The sequence below is a fragment of the Mus caroli genome, unplaced genomic scaffold (assembly GCF_978045245.1).
Source record: "Mus caroli unplaced genomic scaffold, Mus_caroli_1 scaffold_2, whole genome shotgun sequence".
Lineage (NCBI taxonomy): Eukaryota > Metazoa > Chordata > Mammalia > Rodentia > Muridae > Mus > Mus caroli.
In genome coordinates, this window is record NW_028227257.1 from 17,632,924 (window position 1) to 17,652,500 (window position 19,577).

The window sequence follows — 19,577 nt, forward strand, 5'->3', positions numbered from 1 at the left end:
ATACATGTACTGAATTCTAAAGAATAAAGACACAAAAACTGCTTAAAGGCTTCTTAGGGCATTTCTCCAAGAAAGGCAGTTCTGTGTAAGAGGAATCCCCACTGTTAGGGAAAGGCAATTTTCTCTCTTTACAGTTCATTTTATGCTCATTAACAGCCCTCTGAGATTAGTGCAGTAATTTCCACTTTATAGATGAGGAGATGGAGGCACGGAGATGAAGTGCCCTTGGCCAAGGTCACTTAGCTACTGAGTGCCTGAGTCTGGCTGCAAGCCATGTTCTAACTCAACCATGCATGCTTTGGAGAACCAGGGGCTTTGCCTGTGCCCCAGTATTCCTACATGTAGGGAAGCTCTTTGCTGGGGGACAGGCTTTCAGCTACTCTTGTGCCTGAGAAAAGATGGAAGGCCTTGGGCTAAGTCTTCTTCTGAGAGAGACATGAAGGTGTTTTACATGTATTCCTGCACAATTTAGTTGCAAGAAACAGGGTGTGGATGGAAGATTTGCCAACGTTCCACTTAGCATTAAGTCTCATCATTGTCCCTTTAGAGGCAGATGCCAGGTTCCCAAGAGCAAAGCAATCCCTGTGTTGTAATTTTTGTTTTCCCATAGGATTCTTCTAGGTCTCTTGCAAATTCCTGGTGACTGTGGTCTGTCTAATGTTTATGCTCCTATTCTGACCTCAGCTTCCAGTGGTGTCATAGTAGAGAAAAACAGACATGGGACTTCCTCAGATTGTGAATCTCAAGCCTGCTTCTCCCTGTGTGTCCTGAGGACAACCATTTTACCCCATGGAACTTTGGTTTTCTCTAGAGAGGGGTCTTTAGATGCCTTCTCAGGAGTTTTGCCATTTACCAAGCCCAGCAGGCATCCCTTCAATGGCTGTGTTCCAGACCTCTTTTTACCTCCCTTTCAAGCTAGACATGGAGTCAGAACTATACAGATTCCAAGCCTCATTTGGTCACTTGCCAGACTTGTTACTTTATACAAGTTCCTGGACCTCTGTAACCCTCGACTTATCCATTTGTCAAATGAGGCAGTCCCTCCCTCTCAATGTCATGCTACAGGAAATAAAACAAGTACTTCCTGGATACTGTTCCATTGATGATATTATATTTGTGCTTTTAGGCCATACTTAACATCTCAAAAAATGTATTCAACATGGAATGTTGTAGTATTTAAGATGCTTAATAGAAATGCATCTTCAGTCTTAACTGAGTATAAAATATCTGGGTACTCACTTCCTAATGAGAGGAGGAGAGGGGCCCATGAGATGACTATCTCCCCAGTAGAGTATTGGTTTTGAAGAAGTACCCAGTGGAGGAGTGTTAGAAAGGTTCTACTTGGGGATATATACCAACAGAGTTCTCTACAGATAGAAAAATCCCTGCTGGCAAAGGCTACAGGGGATGCTAACATTTGGTGGATAGATAGGAAGTTCTCTCCATCACTATGCCTGTACTCCTATATTTACTGCAGCCTGGGCCACCCAGAGACATCTAGCTAAGTAACAGTAGCCATGCCTGGTCACAGTCTTAACTCTGAGTTGCACACATGTTTATCTTTCATTGTACATAGGTTCAGCATAGCAGGCACCTCTTCCAATGTCACTTTTACAAAGTCACTCTTGCTTTTGAGACTTGACTTTCTTTTGCACAAAGGACCCTGCACCATGAATAATGGAGCTTTAAGAATGAGTGTCAGTTCCTCAGTTGAAAAGAGGCCAGAGCTACTGATGTGCATGGTTTGGGGATGGATCATCCTCCTCTCTGATATGCTTATGACGTGTGTGTGTGTGTGTGTGTGTGTGTGTGTGTGTGTGTGTGTGTGTGTTCCTTGGCAAAGCTCTGTTATAAGCTACACTTCCCATATCAAGGTCAATTAGGAAACTCAGCTGTCATCAAAAGCCCTCACCCATAGCCATCCTTGTTGGTGCATTCCTTGGTCCAGGGGCAACTGTATTCTAACAGCTCTGGGAATTCAAAGCCTGGAAAGGTGGCAGTATTCTACTCTGTCATAGTGTATGGTGATTCTATCTAGAACTGCCACTTATAAGACATTTGGGTTTTGTATAGCATCTGAAGGATGATTATACTTATTACTCTTCCTATTGCTATAAAACAAATAAACCCTTAGCTATTACATATAATGTGCTTATTAAGTTCCAGGTGCAACTCTAATGGCTCAGGATAATTCATCCGGCTTTACCCTCTCCTGCAGTTGGGTTAGCTGCTGTTATCACTTAATTTACAAATGAAGTAAAAAGTAGACTCAAAGGCATGGCATAGCTTGATGACATCCTGTAAGTAGCATGGGGTTAAATGTCAGTCAGGTCTCTAGCATCACTACCTTGTTTTAATCAGTTGTGTACAAAAGTCATCTCTTTACCTCACGCAAGGTATAAACATTGATGCACAGATTATGAAGGAAGACATGGCTGTTGCTACATATGGGGGACTGGGACAAAGATTGGAAAGTAAGGGAGGTTGGGGACAGTATTGTGGTACTGAGGAGTGGAAGATGGTGTTTATGGAGGACGTGGAGGGGATGGGACAAAGAGTGAACTACTGCAGGATGCTAGCAAATGATATGATGTCCTATCATAAGTGAAAGTGCGGAGCTGAATCCAAAGGCTGAGTTCATGGGGCGTTGTGATCATACAGATGGACTGGAGGCTTGATGTCTGTTTAGGATGTAACCACAGTTCCAGGTTGTGCTGCTGGACAAAGGAGGGGGAAACTCAACTCAATTGCATGAAGAAAGGATGCAGCTGAGTTAAGCATAGAAGGCAGGACACAATTCCAGCAGCCCATCTTAGAAGCGTGTGCAGCTGGTAGCCCCCAAGATAGTCCTCAGTGGAACTCTCGTGAAGCCCTAAGAAACCAGAAATTTTATCTGTCTATCTGTCTGTCTACTTCTGTCTGTCTGTCTACGTATGTATGTATGTATGTATCTATCTATCTATCTATTTTGAAGACAGGCTTCTTTATGTGGCTCTGACTGTTCTGGAACTATTTCTGTAGGCCAGGCTGGCTTTGAACTCACAGAGATCCACCTGCCTCTGCTTCCCAAGTGCTGGGATTAAAGGTGCACCACCACCATTCAGCTAAGAATTTTATATTTTTATGACTGACATATTTGATTATGAAGGAAATAGGACAAATTTTCACCCTATGTATTTTGTTTTGTCTTAGACCTGTGTGCTTAAATAGGAAAAAACCAATTTAAAGAAAACCTTCCTATTAACTATGCTGCAGGTGGTGAGAGCCCTGGGAAAGCACAGGGAGGTTGAATTGTGTGTGGAAGAGCAACAGTATCCATCTGCTTCCTGTAGTCTCCTCAAAACTCTTGTATCTTGTGTGTATTTTACAGATCCTGTGCATGGCCCGCAGAATGTGGAGATTGTGGACATTCGGGCTCGGCAGCTGACCCTGCAGTGGGAACCCTTTGGCTATGCAGTGACCCGCTGCCACAGCTACAACCTCACAGTACAGTACCAGTACGTGTTCAACCAGCAGCAGTATGAGGCTGAAGAGGTGATCCAGACCTCTTCCCACTATACCCTGCGGGGTCTACGGCCCTTCATGACCATCAGACTGCGGCTGCTACTGTCCAACCCTGAGGGCCGGATGGAGAGTGAGGAGTTGGTGGTACAGACTGAAGAGGATGGTGAGTGAGGGAGGCCAGTTTATGGGAATGGAGAAGGTTAAGTATGCCTGTGGGTCATGCTAGTAAGTGAGGATTTTGGTTTTTGCCCATCTGCTTGTGTGTGTGTGTGTATGTGTGTGTGTACATACATCACATGTATATGCCCATGTGTGTGCATTCACATGGAGAACAGACATCAGTGTTCTAAGTCTCTTCTCCATTTTTTTCCAACTGACTTTTGGGGACATGGTTTCTCTTTAGGATTTGGGACTCAAGTTATCCATCTTCAAAGACCTTACCATGGCATTCACTGCACTGGGGATGCAGGAATGCTCTGCCATACCTGGTTTCTATTTGATGCCAGGGATCTGAATGCAGGTCCCCAGTCTTACAGTGGAAGCACTTTACTGATCAATTCAACTCCTTATCTCCTGTCCTTAGTCTTTGGTCTCTCCACTATTATCAAGGTCTCCACAACGGGACCCTGCAGACTGTGCATACTGCAGCTCCAGAGTAAGGTTATATTTTCATGAATAGTGACAGCTCAGTCATAAATATGTGCTCATGGTGACCCCATGTCTCCCCCATTCTCTCCTTGTGTTCTATCACTCATTGTACCCAAGTCTTAACTCTTCAGATGCCTCTCAAAAAGGGTCTCATTGTTTAAACATGTCAAAATTGAAAATCAGACAACTTGATTCTGCACAAATTAAAAGAAGAAAACACAGAATAGCTTAAGGCTTAGTGTACACATTGAATGAGCTCAAAGCTGATTATCCACCTGGATGTCCCACAGGCATCTCAAATACCATGTATTGTAAAATGAATGAATGTCTCATCTATGCTAACTTATTTTCCTGTGTTCCTCTTTTCAATGAGTTACACCTGGGAGCTCAAGAGAAAGAGTAGAAAATCAACCTAGGGATTTCTCCCAAACCACCCCATCTCCCCCTAACACTTCTACTTCTGCCATCCCACCCCACCTCCCCCTGCATCATCCCACATTCCCCCATACTATCCCCACTCCACCCCACCTCCAATCCTACAAGAATCTACAGTGTCTGCTTCTTGCACTGCATCTTTGGACTTGTCTCCTAACTTGAAGATGCTGGGATGCAGAGACTTTTGTGATAGCACACATAACTACCTCTTGCCAATACTATTCCTTCTTTAGTCTGAGGTCTCCCTTCATTTGTGCAGGACAGACTCTTCTGCTGCTATTCCAAGACTTCTCTTAAATTTTGCTTTCTCTGTAAGTTTTCTTTGCCTCAAACTTCTTGGCTGCTTCTTTCCAGGGTTCTAGTACAATCTTCATGCAGCTCTACACAGTAGCTATCTTGGATAGGATAGAATTTGTGGTGTCTAAGACATAGCTAAGAAACCCTTGTCTCTGTGTATTTTAGCCTTCTCCTTGGCCTGGCTGTTTATGGCTCTAGAATCTGACTCAATATAGATTTGTGTACAAGTAATTAAGGAGAGTTTGGGTATGGGATGACAAAGAGGGCCAACAAAGTGGAGAAAGCCATGTTACAAGTTCTGGGCAGTTGCATGGAGAGTTCTCTAGGGTGAGTTATGTTTCAGATGTTTCAAGCCATGGGAGGAAGTGTATCTTCACTTATGTCTGGTTTCATTGCTTCAGAAACAAAAAGCCCATACCTCCAGCAGATAGAAAAGTGCTATTGAGAAGGTTGACTCTCTGGGCCAGTACGCCTGGGACCTCTTCTTTAATCTCTTGAAATTGATTTTTTCTCCTAATAGATTTGATTAAAGGGGATGCTAGATTTTTTTAAAAGTGGCCTAGACCCAGAAATAAATTTTCAATAATCATAGCTACTACATTTTCAAGAAATAAGAGAAAAAAAGAAGCCATGACAGGAAAGCCTCTGGAACAAACAACCATGCCACCAAGATGCTGTGGGATTCGTCTCTAGGCTCTCCATTGCTGTTGCACGGGTTCCGAAAGTATATTGAGGATCCTAAAGAATTAGCATTTTACCTGGGTCCTGACTGGAGAAGCAGGATGGTTTTGGGGAGTGGTTAGTGGTTACCGTCACCAGGCTAACCCTAGTGCTGACAGGGAGGAGCCTTTGTTGACCAACCGTCCTGATCTAGTCAAGGAGCAACTCAGAGGGAGCCTTCCCAAGTGTTCGATCAGCCCCTTTGAGCTGCACTGTGAGAATGGCCTCCATCCACAGCAAGTCCCAACTTCCAGCTTTAAGCTATGTCTTCTCCTCTCTCTTTCTCATTTTTACCACCAAGAGGAAAATAAATAAACCACAAAGCCTTTATCAAAACAATGTGGGAACAGCAGTGCTTTGAAATTAAATTTAGAGTAAACATCATTAATAAAACATCAATTCCTGCTCCAGGAGATGTGTGGACATTATCATATTAAAGACACCAGCATGCAAGACACCCTTCCTGGGTCTGTAGCTCTTCTGAGGCCACAGCTCAGAAACTGCTGGAAGGTTTCAGTGGGTGTGTGGATAGTCTTTGGCAGTTTGCATTTGTTTCTGAGTTTTGGTACATTGCCTTAAGATGTTGCTAAAGTTGGTCTTAAAGTCCTGGTTGAAACAAAAGCATCAGACTCTTGAGTAGTTTAGACTAAGGCATGCATCAAGAGTTCTATAGACAATCCCTGAAGGTCAGGGGCAGGTTCCCTTCTACCTAGAGGGAAAAGCCATTGGCTCCTTCTCTTAGAAACTCATTCACCTTGAGAGGACATTGAGGTTGGAGTTGGGACTCTGGTGCATACCTGAAACTCCCTTCTGAGAGCCAGAGAGCAGCTTCCAAGGTTGGGATAACTGACTTCATGTCACTTCAACCTGCCCTCAAAACTTGGATGTTGGGGGAATTTTCAGGATCAGACATTTTAGCACCCCAATACTTATGAGGTTATGCAGAATCATTGTTTACTAGAAAGAAAAATTCTGAGACACTTTGTTCTGTCAGGAAAATGGCTGTTGGTTTAAAAAAATTAAATCAACTTTTAATTTTCTGTCTTTTTTTTAATTAGGTATTTTCCTCAATTACATTTCCAATGCTATCCAAAAAGTCCCCAATACACTCCCCCCCAGTCCCCCACCCACCCACCCCCACCCCTTGGCCCTGGCATTCCCCTGTACTGGGGCATATAAAGTTGGCAAGTCCAATGGGCCTCTCTTTCCAGTGATGGCCGACTAGGCCATCTTTTGATACAAAGGCAGCTAGAGTCAAGAGCTCTTGGGTACTGGTTAGTTCATAATAATGTTCCACCTATGGGGTTGCAGTTCCCTTTAGCTCCTTGGGTACTTTCTCTAGCTCCACCATTGGGGGCCCTGTGATCCATCCAGTAGCTGACTGTGAGCATCCACTTCAGTGTTTGCTAGGCCCCGGCATTGTCTCACAAGAGACAGCTATATCTGGGTCCTTTCAGCAAAATCTTGCTAGTGTATGCAATGGTGTCAGCGTTTGGAAGCTGATTATGGGATGGATCCCTGGATATGGCAGTCTTTATATGGTCCCTCCTTTCTTCACAGCTCCAAACTTTATCTCTGTAACTCTTTCCATGGGTGTTTTGTTCCCAGTTCCAAGAAGGGGCACAGTGTCCACACTTTGGTCTTCGTTTTTCTTGAGTTTCATGCGTTTAACAAGTTGTATCTTATATCTTGGGTATCCTAAGTTTTTGGGCTAATATCCACTTATCAGTGAGTACATATTGTGTGAGTTCCTTTGTGAATATGTTACCTCACTCAGGATGATGCCCTCCAGATCCATTCATTTGCCTAGGAATTTCATAAATTCATTTCTTTTAATAGCTGAGTAGTACTCCATTGTGTAAATGTACCACATTTTCTGTATCCATTCCTCTGTTGAGGGACATCTGGGTTCTTTCCAGCTTCTGGCTATTAAAAATAAGGCTGCTATGAACATAGTGGAGCATGTGTCCTTCTTACCGGTTGGAACATCTTCTGTATATATTCCCAGGAGAGGTATTGCTGGATCCTCCAGTAGTATTATGTCCAATATTCTGAGGAACCGCCAAACTGATTTCCAGAGTGGTTGTACCAGCTTGCAATCCCACCAACAATGAAGGAGTGTTCCTCTTTCTCCACATCCTTGCCAGCATCTGCTGTCACCTGAATTTTTGATCTTAGCCATTCTGACTGGTGTGAGGTGAAATCTCAGGGTTGTTTTGAATTGCATTTCCCTGATGATTAAGGATGTTGAACATTTTTTCAGGTGCTTCTCTGCTATTCGGTATTCCTCAGGTGAGAATTCTTTGTTCAGTTCTGAGCCCCATTTTTTAACCGGGTTATTTGATTTTCTGGAGTCCACCTTCTTGAGTTCTTTATATATATTGGATACTAGTCCCCTATCTGATTTAGGATAGGTAAAGATCCTTTCCCAATCTGTTGGTGGTCTTTTTGTCTTATTGACAGTGTCTTTTGCCTCGCAGAAGCTTTGCAACTTTATGAGGTCCCATTTATCGATTCTAGATCTTATAGCACAAGCCTTTGCTGTTCTATTCAGGAATTTTTCCCCTGTACCCATATCTTCAAGGCTTTTCTCTACTTTCTCCTCTATAAGTTTCAGTGTCTCTGGTTTTATGTGAAGTTCCTTGATCCACTTAGATTTGACCTTGGTACAAGGAGATAGGAATGGATCAATTCGCATTCTTCTACATGTTAACAACCAGTTGTGCCAGCACCATTTGTTGAAAATGCTGTCTTTTTTCCACTGGATGGTTTTTGCTCCCTTGTCAAAGATCAAGTGACTGTAGGTGTGTGGGTTCATTTCTGGGTCTTCAATTCTATTCCATTGGTCTATTTGTCTGTCACTATACCAGTACCATGCAGTTTTTATGTCAAGCTGCTAATGTGTGCTCTCTCTAGTTTCCTTTTGGAGGCACTCAGAGCTATGAGTTTTCCTCTTAGAAATGCTTTCATTGGGTCACATAAGTTTGGGTATGTTGTGGCTTCATTTTCATTGAACTCTAAAAAGTCCTTAATTTCTTTCTTTATTCCTTCCTTGACCAAGGTATCATTGAGAAGAGTGTTGTTTAGTTTCTACGTGTGTGTTGACTTTCTATTATTTATTTTGTTATTGAAGATCAGTCTTAGTCCATGGTGATCTGATAGGATGCGTGGGACAATTTCAATATTTTTGTATATGTTGAGGCTTGTTTTGTGACCAATTTTGTGGTCAATTTTGGAGAAGGTACCGTGAGGTGCTGAGAAGAAGGTATATCCTTTTGTTTTAGGATAAAATGTTCTGTAGATATCTGTCAGATCCATTTGTTTCATAACCTCTGTTAGTTTCACTGTGTCCCTGTTTAGTTTCTGCTTCCATGATCTGTCCATTGGTGAAAGTGGTGTGTTGAAGTCTCCCACTATTATTGTGTGAGGTGCAATGTGTGCTTTGAGCTTTACTAAAGTATCTTTAATGAATGTGGCTGCCCTTGTATTTGGAGCATAGATATTCAGAATTGATAGTTCCTCTTGGAGGATTTTAACTTTGATGAGCATGAAGTGCCCTTCCTTGTCTTTTTTGATGACTTTGGGTTGGAAGTCAATCTTATCAGATATTATAATGGCTACTCCAGCTTGTTTCTTCCTACCATTTGCTTGGAAAATTGTTTTCCAGCCTTTCATTCTGAGGTAGTGTTTATCTTTTTCTCTGAGTTGAGTTTCCTGTAAGCAGCAAAATGTTGGGTCCTGTTTCTGTAGCCAGTCTGTTAGTCTATGTCTTTTTATTGGGGAGTTGAGTCCATTGATATTAAGAGATATTAGGGAGAAGTAATTGTTGCTTCCTTTTATTTTTGTTGTTAGAGTTGGTGTTCTGTTCTTGTGGCTGTCTTCTTTTAGGTTTGTTGAGGGATTACCTTCTTGCTTTTTCTAGGACGTGGTTTCCCTCCTTGTATTGGTTTTTTTCTGATATTATCCTTTGAAGGGCTGGATTCGTGGAAAGATAATGCGTGAATTTGGTTTTGTCGTGGAATACTTCGGTTTCTCCATCTATGGTAATTGAGAGTTTGGCTGGGTATAGTAGCCTGGGCTGGAAATTGTGTTCTCTTAGTTTCTGTATAACATCTGTCCAGGCCCTTCTGGCTTTCATAGTCTCTGGTGAAAAATCCAGTGTAATTCTGATAGGCTTGCCTTTATATGTTACTTGACCTTTTCCCCTTACTGCTTTTAGTTTTCTATCTTTATTTAGTGCATTTGTTGTTCTGATTATTATGTGTCGAAAGGAATTTCTTTTCTGGTCCAGTCTATTTGGAGTTCTGTAAGCTTCTTGTATGTTCATGGGCATCTCTTTCTTTAGGTTTGGGAAGTTTTCTTCTATAATTTTGTTGATGATATTTGCTGGTCCTTTGAGTTGAAAATCTTCATTCTCATCTACTCCTATTATCCGTAGGTTTGGTCTTCTCATTTTGTCCTGGATTTCCTGGATGTTTTGAGTTAGGATCTTTTTGGATTTTGTATTTTCTTTGATTGTCGTGCCGATGTTCTCTATGGAGTCTTCTGCACCTGAGATTCTCTCTTCCATCTCTTTTATTCTGTTGCTGATGCTCGCATCTATGGTTCCAGATTTCTTTCCTAGGGTTTCTATCTCCAGAGTTGCCTCAATTTGGGTTTTCTTCATTGTCTCTACTTCCCTTTTTAGGTCTTGGATAGTTTTATTCAATTCCATCACCTGTTTGGTCTGGTTTTCCTGCAATTCTTTAAGGGATTTTTGTGCTTCCTATTTAATGTCTTCTACCTGTTTAGCAGTGTTCTCCTGTATTTCTTTAAGTGTGTTATTAAAGTCCTTCTTGATGTCCTCTACCATCATTATGAGATATGCTTTTAGATCCGGGTCTAGCTTCTCCGGTGTGTTGGGGTGCCCTGGACTGGGTGAAGTGGGAGTGCTGGGTTCTGATGATGGTGAGTGGTCTTGGTTTCTGTTAGTAAGATTATTACGTTTACCTTTCGCCATCTGGTAATCTCTGGGGTTAGGTGTTATCGTTGTCACTGTTAAAAGATTGGAGCAGACGCTGTGTTCCACTCACCAGAAGTCTTAAGATCCTGTGGCGGTTGTCGTGGGTAGCTGGCGGGTGTCAGCTGACCCTGCACCCTGGCTACCCCGGTGCTGGTTAGACCGGAAGAGGCTTGTGGCCCTACTCAGGCCAGTTTTCTGCTTCCCTAACTAATGCAGTCTCAGGTCCCGCTCGCAATTGGATTGGTGCAGAAGCTGTGTTCCACTCACCAGATGTCTTAAGATCCTGTGGCGGGTGTTGTGGGTAGCTGGCGAGTGTCAGCCGACCCTGCGCCCTAGCTACCCCGGTGCTGGTCAGGCCGGAAGAGGCTTGTGGCCCTACTCAGGCCAGTTTTCTGCCACCCCAACCAAAGCAGTCTCAGGTCCCGCACGATTGGACTGGAGCAGAAGCTGTGTTCCACTCATCAGAAGTCTCAAGATCCTGTGGCGGGTGTCGTGGGTAGCTGGCGGGTGTCAGCCGACCCTGTGCCCTAGCTACCCCCGTGCTGGCCAGATCGGAAGAGGCTTGTGCAATTTTCTGTCTTTTACAAATACCTCAGATCTTTACAGCATCATTTTTAGCCAAACTACAGCTAAGCTTGTGGAAATGTAACATAAGAAGTCTAAGGAGAACAACCCTCTTCCGGTCAGAAAAGCGCTGGGGCAGCTGGGGCGCAGGGTCGGCTGACACTCGCCAGCTACCCACAACACCCGCCACAGGATCTTAAGACTTCTAGTGAGTGGAGCACAGCTTCTGCTCCAATCCAATTGCGCGGGACCTGAGACTGCATTAGTTAGGGAAGCAGAAACCGGCCTGAGTAGGGCCACAGGCCTCATCCGGCCGGATCAGCGCCGGGGTAGCGGGAGCGCAGGGTTGCCTGACACCCACCAGCTACCCACGACCCCCGCCGCAGGATTTTGGGACTGCTGGGGAGTGGAACACAGCTTCTGCTCCAGTCCAATCACGCGGGACCTGAGACTGCTCTGGTTGGGGAGAGAGAAATCCGGCATACATAGGGCCACAACCCTCTTCCGGTCAGAAAAGCACCGGGACAGCTGGGGCGCAGGGTCAGCTGACACTCGCCAGCTACCCACAACACCCGCCACAGGATCTTAAGACTTCTGGTGAGTGGAGCACAGCTTCTGCTCCAGTCCAATCACGCGGGACCTGAGACTGCTCTGGTTGGGGAGAGAGAAATCCGGCCTACATAGGGACACAACCCTCTTCCGGTCAGAAAAGCACCGGGGCAGCTGGGGCGCAGGGTCGGCTGACACTCGCCAGCTACCCACAACACCCGCCACAGGATCTTAAGACTTCTGGTGAGTGGAGCACAGCTTCTGCTCCAATCCAATTGCACGGGACCTGAGACTGCATTAGTTAGGGAAGCAGAAACCGGCCTGAGTAGGGCCACAGGCCTCATCCGGCCGGATCAGCGCTGGGGTAGCGGGAGCGCAGGGTTGCCTGACACCCGCCAGCTACCCACGACCCCCGCCGCAGGATTTTGGGACTGCTGGGGAGTGGAACACAGCTTCTGCTCCAATCTTTAAACAGTGACAACGATAACAACTAACCCCAGACATTACCAGATGGCGAAAGGTAAACGTAATAATCTTACTAACAGAAACCAAGACCACTCACCATCATCAGAACCCAGCACCCCCACTTCGCCCAGTCCAGGGCACCCCAACACACCGGAAAAGCTAGACACGGATTTAAAAGCATATCTCCTGATGATGATATAGGACTTCAAGAAGGACTTTAATAACACACTTAAAGAAATGCAGGAGAACACTGCTAAACAGGCAGAAGACAATAAAGAGGAAGCACAAAAATCCCTTAAAGAATTGCAGGAGAACACTGCTAAAGAGTTACAAATCCTTAAAGAAAAACAGGATAACATAATCAAACAGGTAGAAGTCCTTAGAGAAAAACAGGAAAACACATCCAAACAGATGATGGAAATGAACAAAACCATACTAGACCTAAAAAGGGAAGTAGACACAATAAAGAAAACCCAAAAGGAGGCAACACTGGAGATAGAAACCCTAGGAAAGAAATCTGGAACCATAGATACGAGCATCAGCAACAGAATACAAGAGATGGAAGAGAGAATCTCAGGTGCAGAAGATTCCATAGAGAACATTGGCACAACAATCAAGGAAAATGTAAAATGCAAAAAGATCCTAACTCAAAACATCCAAGAAATACAGGACACAATGAGAAGACCAAACCTACGGATAATAGGAGTGGATGAGAATGAAGATTTTCAACTCAAAGGACCAGCAAACATCTTCAACAAAATTATAGAAGAAAACTTCCCAAATCTAAAGAAAGAGATGCCCATGAACATACAAGAAGCCTACAGAACTCCAAATAGACTGGACCAGAAAAGAAATACCTCCCGACACATTATAATCAGAACAACAAATGCTCTAAATAAAGATAGAATACTAAAAGCAGTAAGAGAAAAAGGCCAAGTAACATATAAAGGCAAGCCTATCAGAATTACACCAGATTTTTCACCAGAGACTATGAAAGCCAGAAGATCTTGGACGGATGTTATAAAGACACTAAAAGAACACAAATTCCAGCCCAGGCTACTATACCCAGCCAAACTCTCAATTAACATAGATGGAGAAACCAAAGTATTCCACGACAAAACCAAATTCACACATTATCTCTCCACGAATCCAGCCCTTCAAAGGATAATAACAGAAAAAAACCAATACAATAACAGGAACCACGCCCTAGAAACAACAAGAAGGTAATCCCTCAACAAACCTAAAAGAAGACAGCCACAAGAACAAAATGCCAACTTTAACAACAAAAATAACAGGAAACAACAATTACTTTTCCTTAATATCTCTTAATATCAATGGACTCAACTCCCCGATAAAAAGACATAGACTAACAAACTGGCTACACAAACAAGACCCAACATTTTGCTGCTTACAGGAAACTCATCTCAGAGAAAAGGATAGACACTACCTCAGAATGAAAGGCTGGAAAACAATTTTCCAAGCAAATGGCATGAAGAAACAAGCTGGAGTAGCCATTCTAATATCTGATAAGATTGACTTCCAACCCAAAGTCATCAAAAAAGACAGGGAGGGGTACTTAATACTCATCAAAGGTAAAATCCTCCAAGAGGAACTATCAATCCTGAATATCTATGCTCCAAATACAAAGGCAGCCACATTCATTAAAGAAACTTTAGTAAATCTCAAAGCACACATTGCACCTCATACAATAATAGTGGGAGACTTCAACACACCACTTTCACCAATGGACAGATCATGGAAACAGAAACTAAACAGGGACACAGTGAAACTAAGAGAAATTATGAATCAAATGGATCTGGCAGATATCTACAGAACATTCTATCCTAAAACAAAAGGATATACCTTCTTCTCAGCACCTCATGGTACCTTCTCCAAAATTGACCACATAATTGGTCACAAAGCAGGCCTCAACAGATACAAAAATATTGAAATTGTCCCATGCATCCTATCAGATCACCATGGACTAAGGCTGATCTTCAATAACAAAATAAATAATTGAAAGCCAACCTTCACGTGGAAACTGAACAACACTCTTCTCAATGATACCTTGGTCAAGGAAGGAATAAAGAAAGAAATTAAGGACTTTTTAGAGTTCAATGAAAATGAAGCCACAACATACCCAAACTTATGGGATGCAATGAAAGCATTTCTAAGAGGAAAACTCATAGCTCTGAGTGCCTCCAAAAGGAAACTAGAGAGAGCACACATTAGCAGCTTGACAACACACCTAAAAGCACTAGAACAAAAGGAAGCAAATTCACCCAAGAGGAGTAGACGGCAGGAAATGATCAAACTCAGGGGTGAAATCAACCAAGTGGAAACAAGAAAAACTATTCAAAGAATCAACCAATCAAGGAGCTTGTTCTTTGAGAAAATCAACAAGATAGATAAACCCTTAGCCAGACTCACTAGAGGGCACAGGGAAAGCATCCTAATTAACAAAATCAGAAATGAAAAAGGAGACATAACAACAGATCCTGAAGACATCCAAAACACCATCAGATCCTTCTACCAAAGGCTATACTCAACAAAACTGGAGAACCTGGATGAAATGGAGAAGTTCCTAGACAGATACCAGGTACCAAAGTTGAATCAAGATCAGGTTAATGATCTAAACAGCCCTATATCCCCCAAAGAAATAGAAGCAGTCATTAATAGACTCCCAACTAAAAAAAAGCCCAGGACCAGATGGGTTTAGTGCAGAGTTCTATCAGACCTTCAAAGAAGATCTAATCCCAGTTCTTCACAAACTATTCCACAAAATAGAAACAGAAGGTACTCTACCCAACTCATTCTATGAAGCCACAATTACTCTGATACCTAAACCACAAAAAGACCCAACAAAGATAGAAAACTTCAGACCAATATCCCTTATGAATATTGATGCAAAAATCCTCAATAAAGTTCTTGCTAACCGAATCCAAGAACACATCAAAACAATCATCCATCCTGACCAAGTAGGTTTCATCCCAGGGATGCAGGGATGGTTCAATATACGGAAATCCATCAACGTAATCCAGTATATAAACAAACTCAAAGACAAAAACCACATGGTCATCTCGTTAGATGCGGAAAAAGCATTTGACAAGATCCAACACCCATTCATGATAAAAGTCTTGGAAAGATCAGGAATTCAAGGCCCATACCTAAACATGATAAAAGCAATCTACAGCAAACCAGTAGCCAACATCAAAGTAAATGGTCAGAAGCTTGAAGCAATCCCTCTAAAATCAGGGACTAGACAAGGCTGTCCACTTTCTCCATACCTATTCAACATTGTACTTGAAGTCCTAGCCAGAGCAATTCGACAACAAAAGGAGATCAAAGGGATACAAATTGGAAAAGATGAAGTCAAAATATCACTCTTTGCAGATGATATGATAGTATATATAAGTGACCCTAAAAATTCCACCAGAGAACTCCTAAGCCTGATAAACAGCTTCGGTGAAGTAGCTGGATATAAAATTAACTCAAACAAATCAATGGCCTTTCTCTACACAAAGAATAAACAGGCTGAGAAAGAAATTAGGGAAACAACACCCTTCTCAATAGTCACAAATAATATAAAATATCTTGGCGTGACTCTAACTAAGGAAGTGAAAGATCTGTATAATAAAAACTTCAAGTCTCTGAAGAAAGAAATTATAGAAGATCTCAGAAGATGGAAAGATCTCCCATGCTCATGGATTGGCAGGATCAACATTGTAAAAATGGCTATCTTGCCAAAAGCAATCTACAGATTCAATGCAATCCCCATCAAAATTCCAAATCAATTCTTCAACGAATTAGAAAGTGCAATCTGCAAATTCATCTGGAATAACAAAAAACCTAGGATAGCAAAAACTCTTCTCAAGGATAAAAGAACCTCTGGTGGAATCACCATGCCGGACCTAAAGCTCTACTACAGAGCAATTGTGATAAAAACTGCATGGTACTGGTATAGTGACAGACAAATAGACCAATGGAATATAATTGAAGACCCAGAAATGAACCCACACACCTATGGTCACTTGATCTTCGACAAGGGAGCTAAAACCATCCAGTGGAAGAAAGACAGCATTTTCAACAAATGGTGCTGGCACAACTGGTTGTTAACATGTAGAAGAATGCGAATCGATCCATTCCTATCTCCTTGTACTAAGGTCAAGTCTAAGTGGATCAAGGAACTTCACATAAAACCAGAGACACTGAAACTTATAGAGGAGAAAGTGGGGAAAAGCCTTGAAGATATGGGCACAGGGGAAAAATTCCTGAATAGAACAGTAATGGCTTGTGCTGTAAGATCGAGAATTGACAAGTGGGACCTCATGAAACTACAAAGCTTCTGCAAGGCTAAAGACACCATCAATAAGACAAAAAAACCACCAACAGATTGGGAAAGGATCTTCACCTATCCTAAATCAGATAAGGGACTAATATCCAATATATATAAAGAACTCAAGAAGGTGGACTCCAGAAAGTCAAATAATCCCATTAAAAAATGGGGCTCAGAACTGAACAAAGAATTCTCACCTGAGGAATACCGAATGGCAGAGAAACACCTGAAAAAATGTTCAACATCCTTAATCATCAGGGAAATGCAAATCAAAACAACCCTGAGATTCCACCTCACACCAGTCAGAATGGCTAAGATCAAAAATTCAGGTGACAGCAGATGCTGGCGAGGATGTGGAGAAAGAGGAACACTCCTCCATTGTTGGTGGGATTGCAAGCTTGTACAACCACTCTGGAAATCAGTCTGGCAGTTCCTCAGAAAAATGGACATAGTACTACCGGAGGATCCAGCAATACCTCTCCTGGGCATATATCCAGAAGATGTCTCAACCGGTAAAAAGGACACATGCTCCACTATGTTCATAGCAGCCCTATTTATAATAGCCAGAAGCTGGAAAGAACCCAGATGTCCCTCAACAGAGGAATGGATACAGAAATTATGGTACATTTACACAATGGAGTACTACACAGCTATTAAAAAGAATGAATTTATGAAATTCCTAGCCAAATGGATGGACCTGGAGGGCATCATCTTGAGTGAAGTAACACAATCACAAAAGAACTCACACAATATGTATTCATTGATAAGTGGATATTAGCCCAAAACTTAGGATACCCAAGATATAAGATACAATTTGATAAACGTATGAAACTCAAGAAGAATGAAGACCAAAGTGTGGACACTGTGCACCTTCTTAGAATTGGGAACAAAACACCCAGGGAAGGAATTACAGAGACAAAGTTCGTAGCTGTGATGAAAGGATGGACCATTTAGAGACTGCCGTATCCAGGTATCCATCCCATAATCAGCTTCTAAACGCTGACACCATTGCATACATTAGCAAGATTTTGCTGAAAGGACCCAAATATAGCTGTCTCTTGTGAGACGATGCCGGGGCCTAGCAAACACAGGAGTGGATGTTCACAGTCAGCTATTGGATGTATCACAGGGCTCCCAATGGAGAAGCTAGAGAAAGTACCCAAGGAGCTAAAGGGATCTGCAATCCTATTGTTGGAACAACATGATGTACTAACCAGAACCCCGGAGCTCTTGTCTCTAGCTGCATATGTATTGAAAGATGGCCTAGTCGGCCATCAATGGAAAGAGAGGCCCATTGGACTTGCAAACTTTATATGCCCCAATATAGGGGAATGCCAGGGCCAAAAGAATGGGAATGGGTGGGTAGGGAAGTGGGGGGCACTATGGGGGACTTTTGGGATAGCATTGGAAATGTAATTGAGGAAAATATGTAATAAAAATATTAAAAATCAAAAAAAAAAAAAGAAGTCTAAGGAGGTGCAAAGCACATGACATGAAGTTGGGACAGGGTGGAGAGGTGGAGTAGTGGGTCTGGGAGGAGTTAGGGGGAGGAGCGGGAATGATCATATCAAAATACATTATATGCTTATATAAAATTCTTGAAGAATTAATAGAAATATCTCTTCAATGTGCATAGCTGAAGAGTAAAGATATTCTAATATATATGGACAATATTATATAACATCTAGAAAAGTTAACATTTCCTTAAAATGACTCAACATGTGTCATTAATAAGATATAGTGGGTAAAGGCATTGCCACCCAGCTTCACACCCCAAGGTTTGAATCCTAAGATCCACAAAGTAGGAGAGGAGAGACCCGGAAAAGTGCTCCTCTGACCTCTACTGTCATGCCATGGTGTATACATGCACATGCACAGATACACACAGGCACTCAAACCCACACATGTGCGTGTGTATTTATCTGATGTACTTGTGTAAACAAAATAAGTAAATAATGTAATTAAAAATAGCCCCAAACACTGTTCATTTCACAGCTCTTCTAACAATAAACTCCGCTCTATATGATAAAAAACAAAATGGAAGACATTTTTGCACTAAAGCATTAAAAGATAGTACTGTGTATTTCTCATTGCATCTTGCCAAGAGTCATTGGGGTTCTGGGAGCCCCTCTGTGATGATGTCACATGTAGTTAAATAACATTGAAAACACTGCTATATATTATATATAAAGCATAAATATATATCGCACATATATACATATATATGTGCCAGATATAAACAAATAAATCTGTCCCCCTCTTGATACATCTCTTTTGTGATGCTTTGAGATGATGTAAGTACCCTATGATCACCCCAAATCTTTGCTCAATGATTTTAGCATGTCTTCACAATCCTTACCTAGAATCAATTGCTCAATGGATCCGTGTGACTCTAGCTGCTCCAGGAAGAAAGAGCTAGAGAATTTAATCTACCTGTTTTAAAACATGAACCCATTGTGGTTGAATCCCAACTCCTCTAGATACTTCTGCCCATTCCACACTTGTATTCCAACAGTGAGGACCCTGGAATCTCCACATCCACTTCTTTATTCATCTCCACTCCCCTGAATTGTACCAACCCACCTATAAACAGTGAACCTACCAAGTTAGGCTGAATATTTTCATTTCCCTGCCCTAAGCTCTGTACTGCTGAGGATGTACACTCGAAATACTATGTTCTAACATTCAGAGTTTCCACCTATGTTTTCATTTTAAGGTTTTTCTTCCCGCCATGTTTTAAAAAATAAATGTTACTACTTGCTTCCAACATGCAAATTAGTTGCTTCATTAAAAAAGTCAAAATTGTATGTTAAAAAAGGATTCATTCTCAGAAAAAACTGTCACAATCTCTATCCATTTGTATTCTTCAGTACAGACCTGAGAGAGTGACGTTTTAAACATAGAACAGCACATTTCCTTATTTACTTCCTATTTAGTGCTGTTTGCACAGTGCATGTGTATGTTTTTAGGCCTGAATACTTTATATTGGATAACCAATTAGGAGACTCTGGGGGAAGAGTGAGTCATTCATTTCTCTCTCTCTCTCTCTCTCTCTCT

General features: G+C 42.2%; 1 protein-coding gene across 12 annotated transcripts in view; it reads left to right on the forward strand.

Moving 5' to 3' along the window:
* The window catches only part of Ptprt (protein tyrosine phosphatase receptor type T), a 1,119,809-nt gene that overhangs the window by 708,893 nt on the left and 391,339 nt on the right, over positions 1 to 19,577 (forward strand). For all 12 annotated transcript variants that reach the window (XM_029473981.2, XM_029473985.2, XM_029473982.2 and 9 more), the window contains exon 8: positions 3,371 to 3,667. In XM_029473981.2, the coding sequence (XP_029329841.1) occupies positions 3,371 to 3,667 (297 nt within the window). The remainder of the gene's footprint in view (positions 1 to 3,370; positions 3,668 to 19,577) is intronic.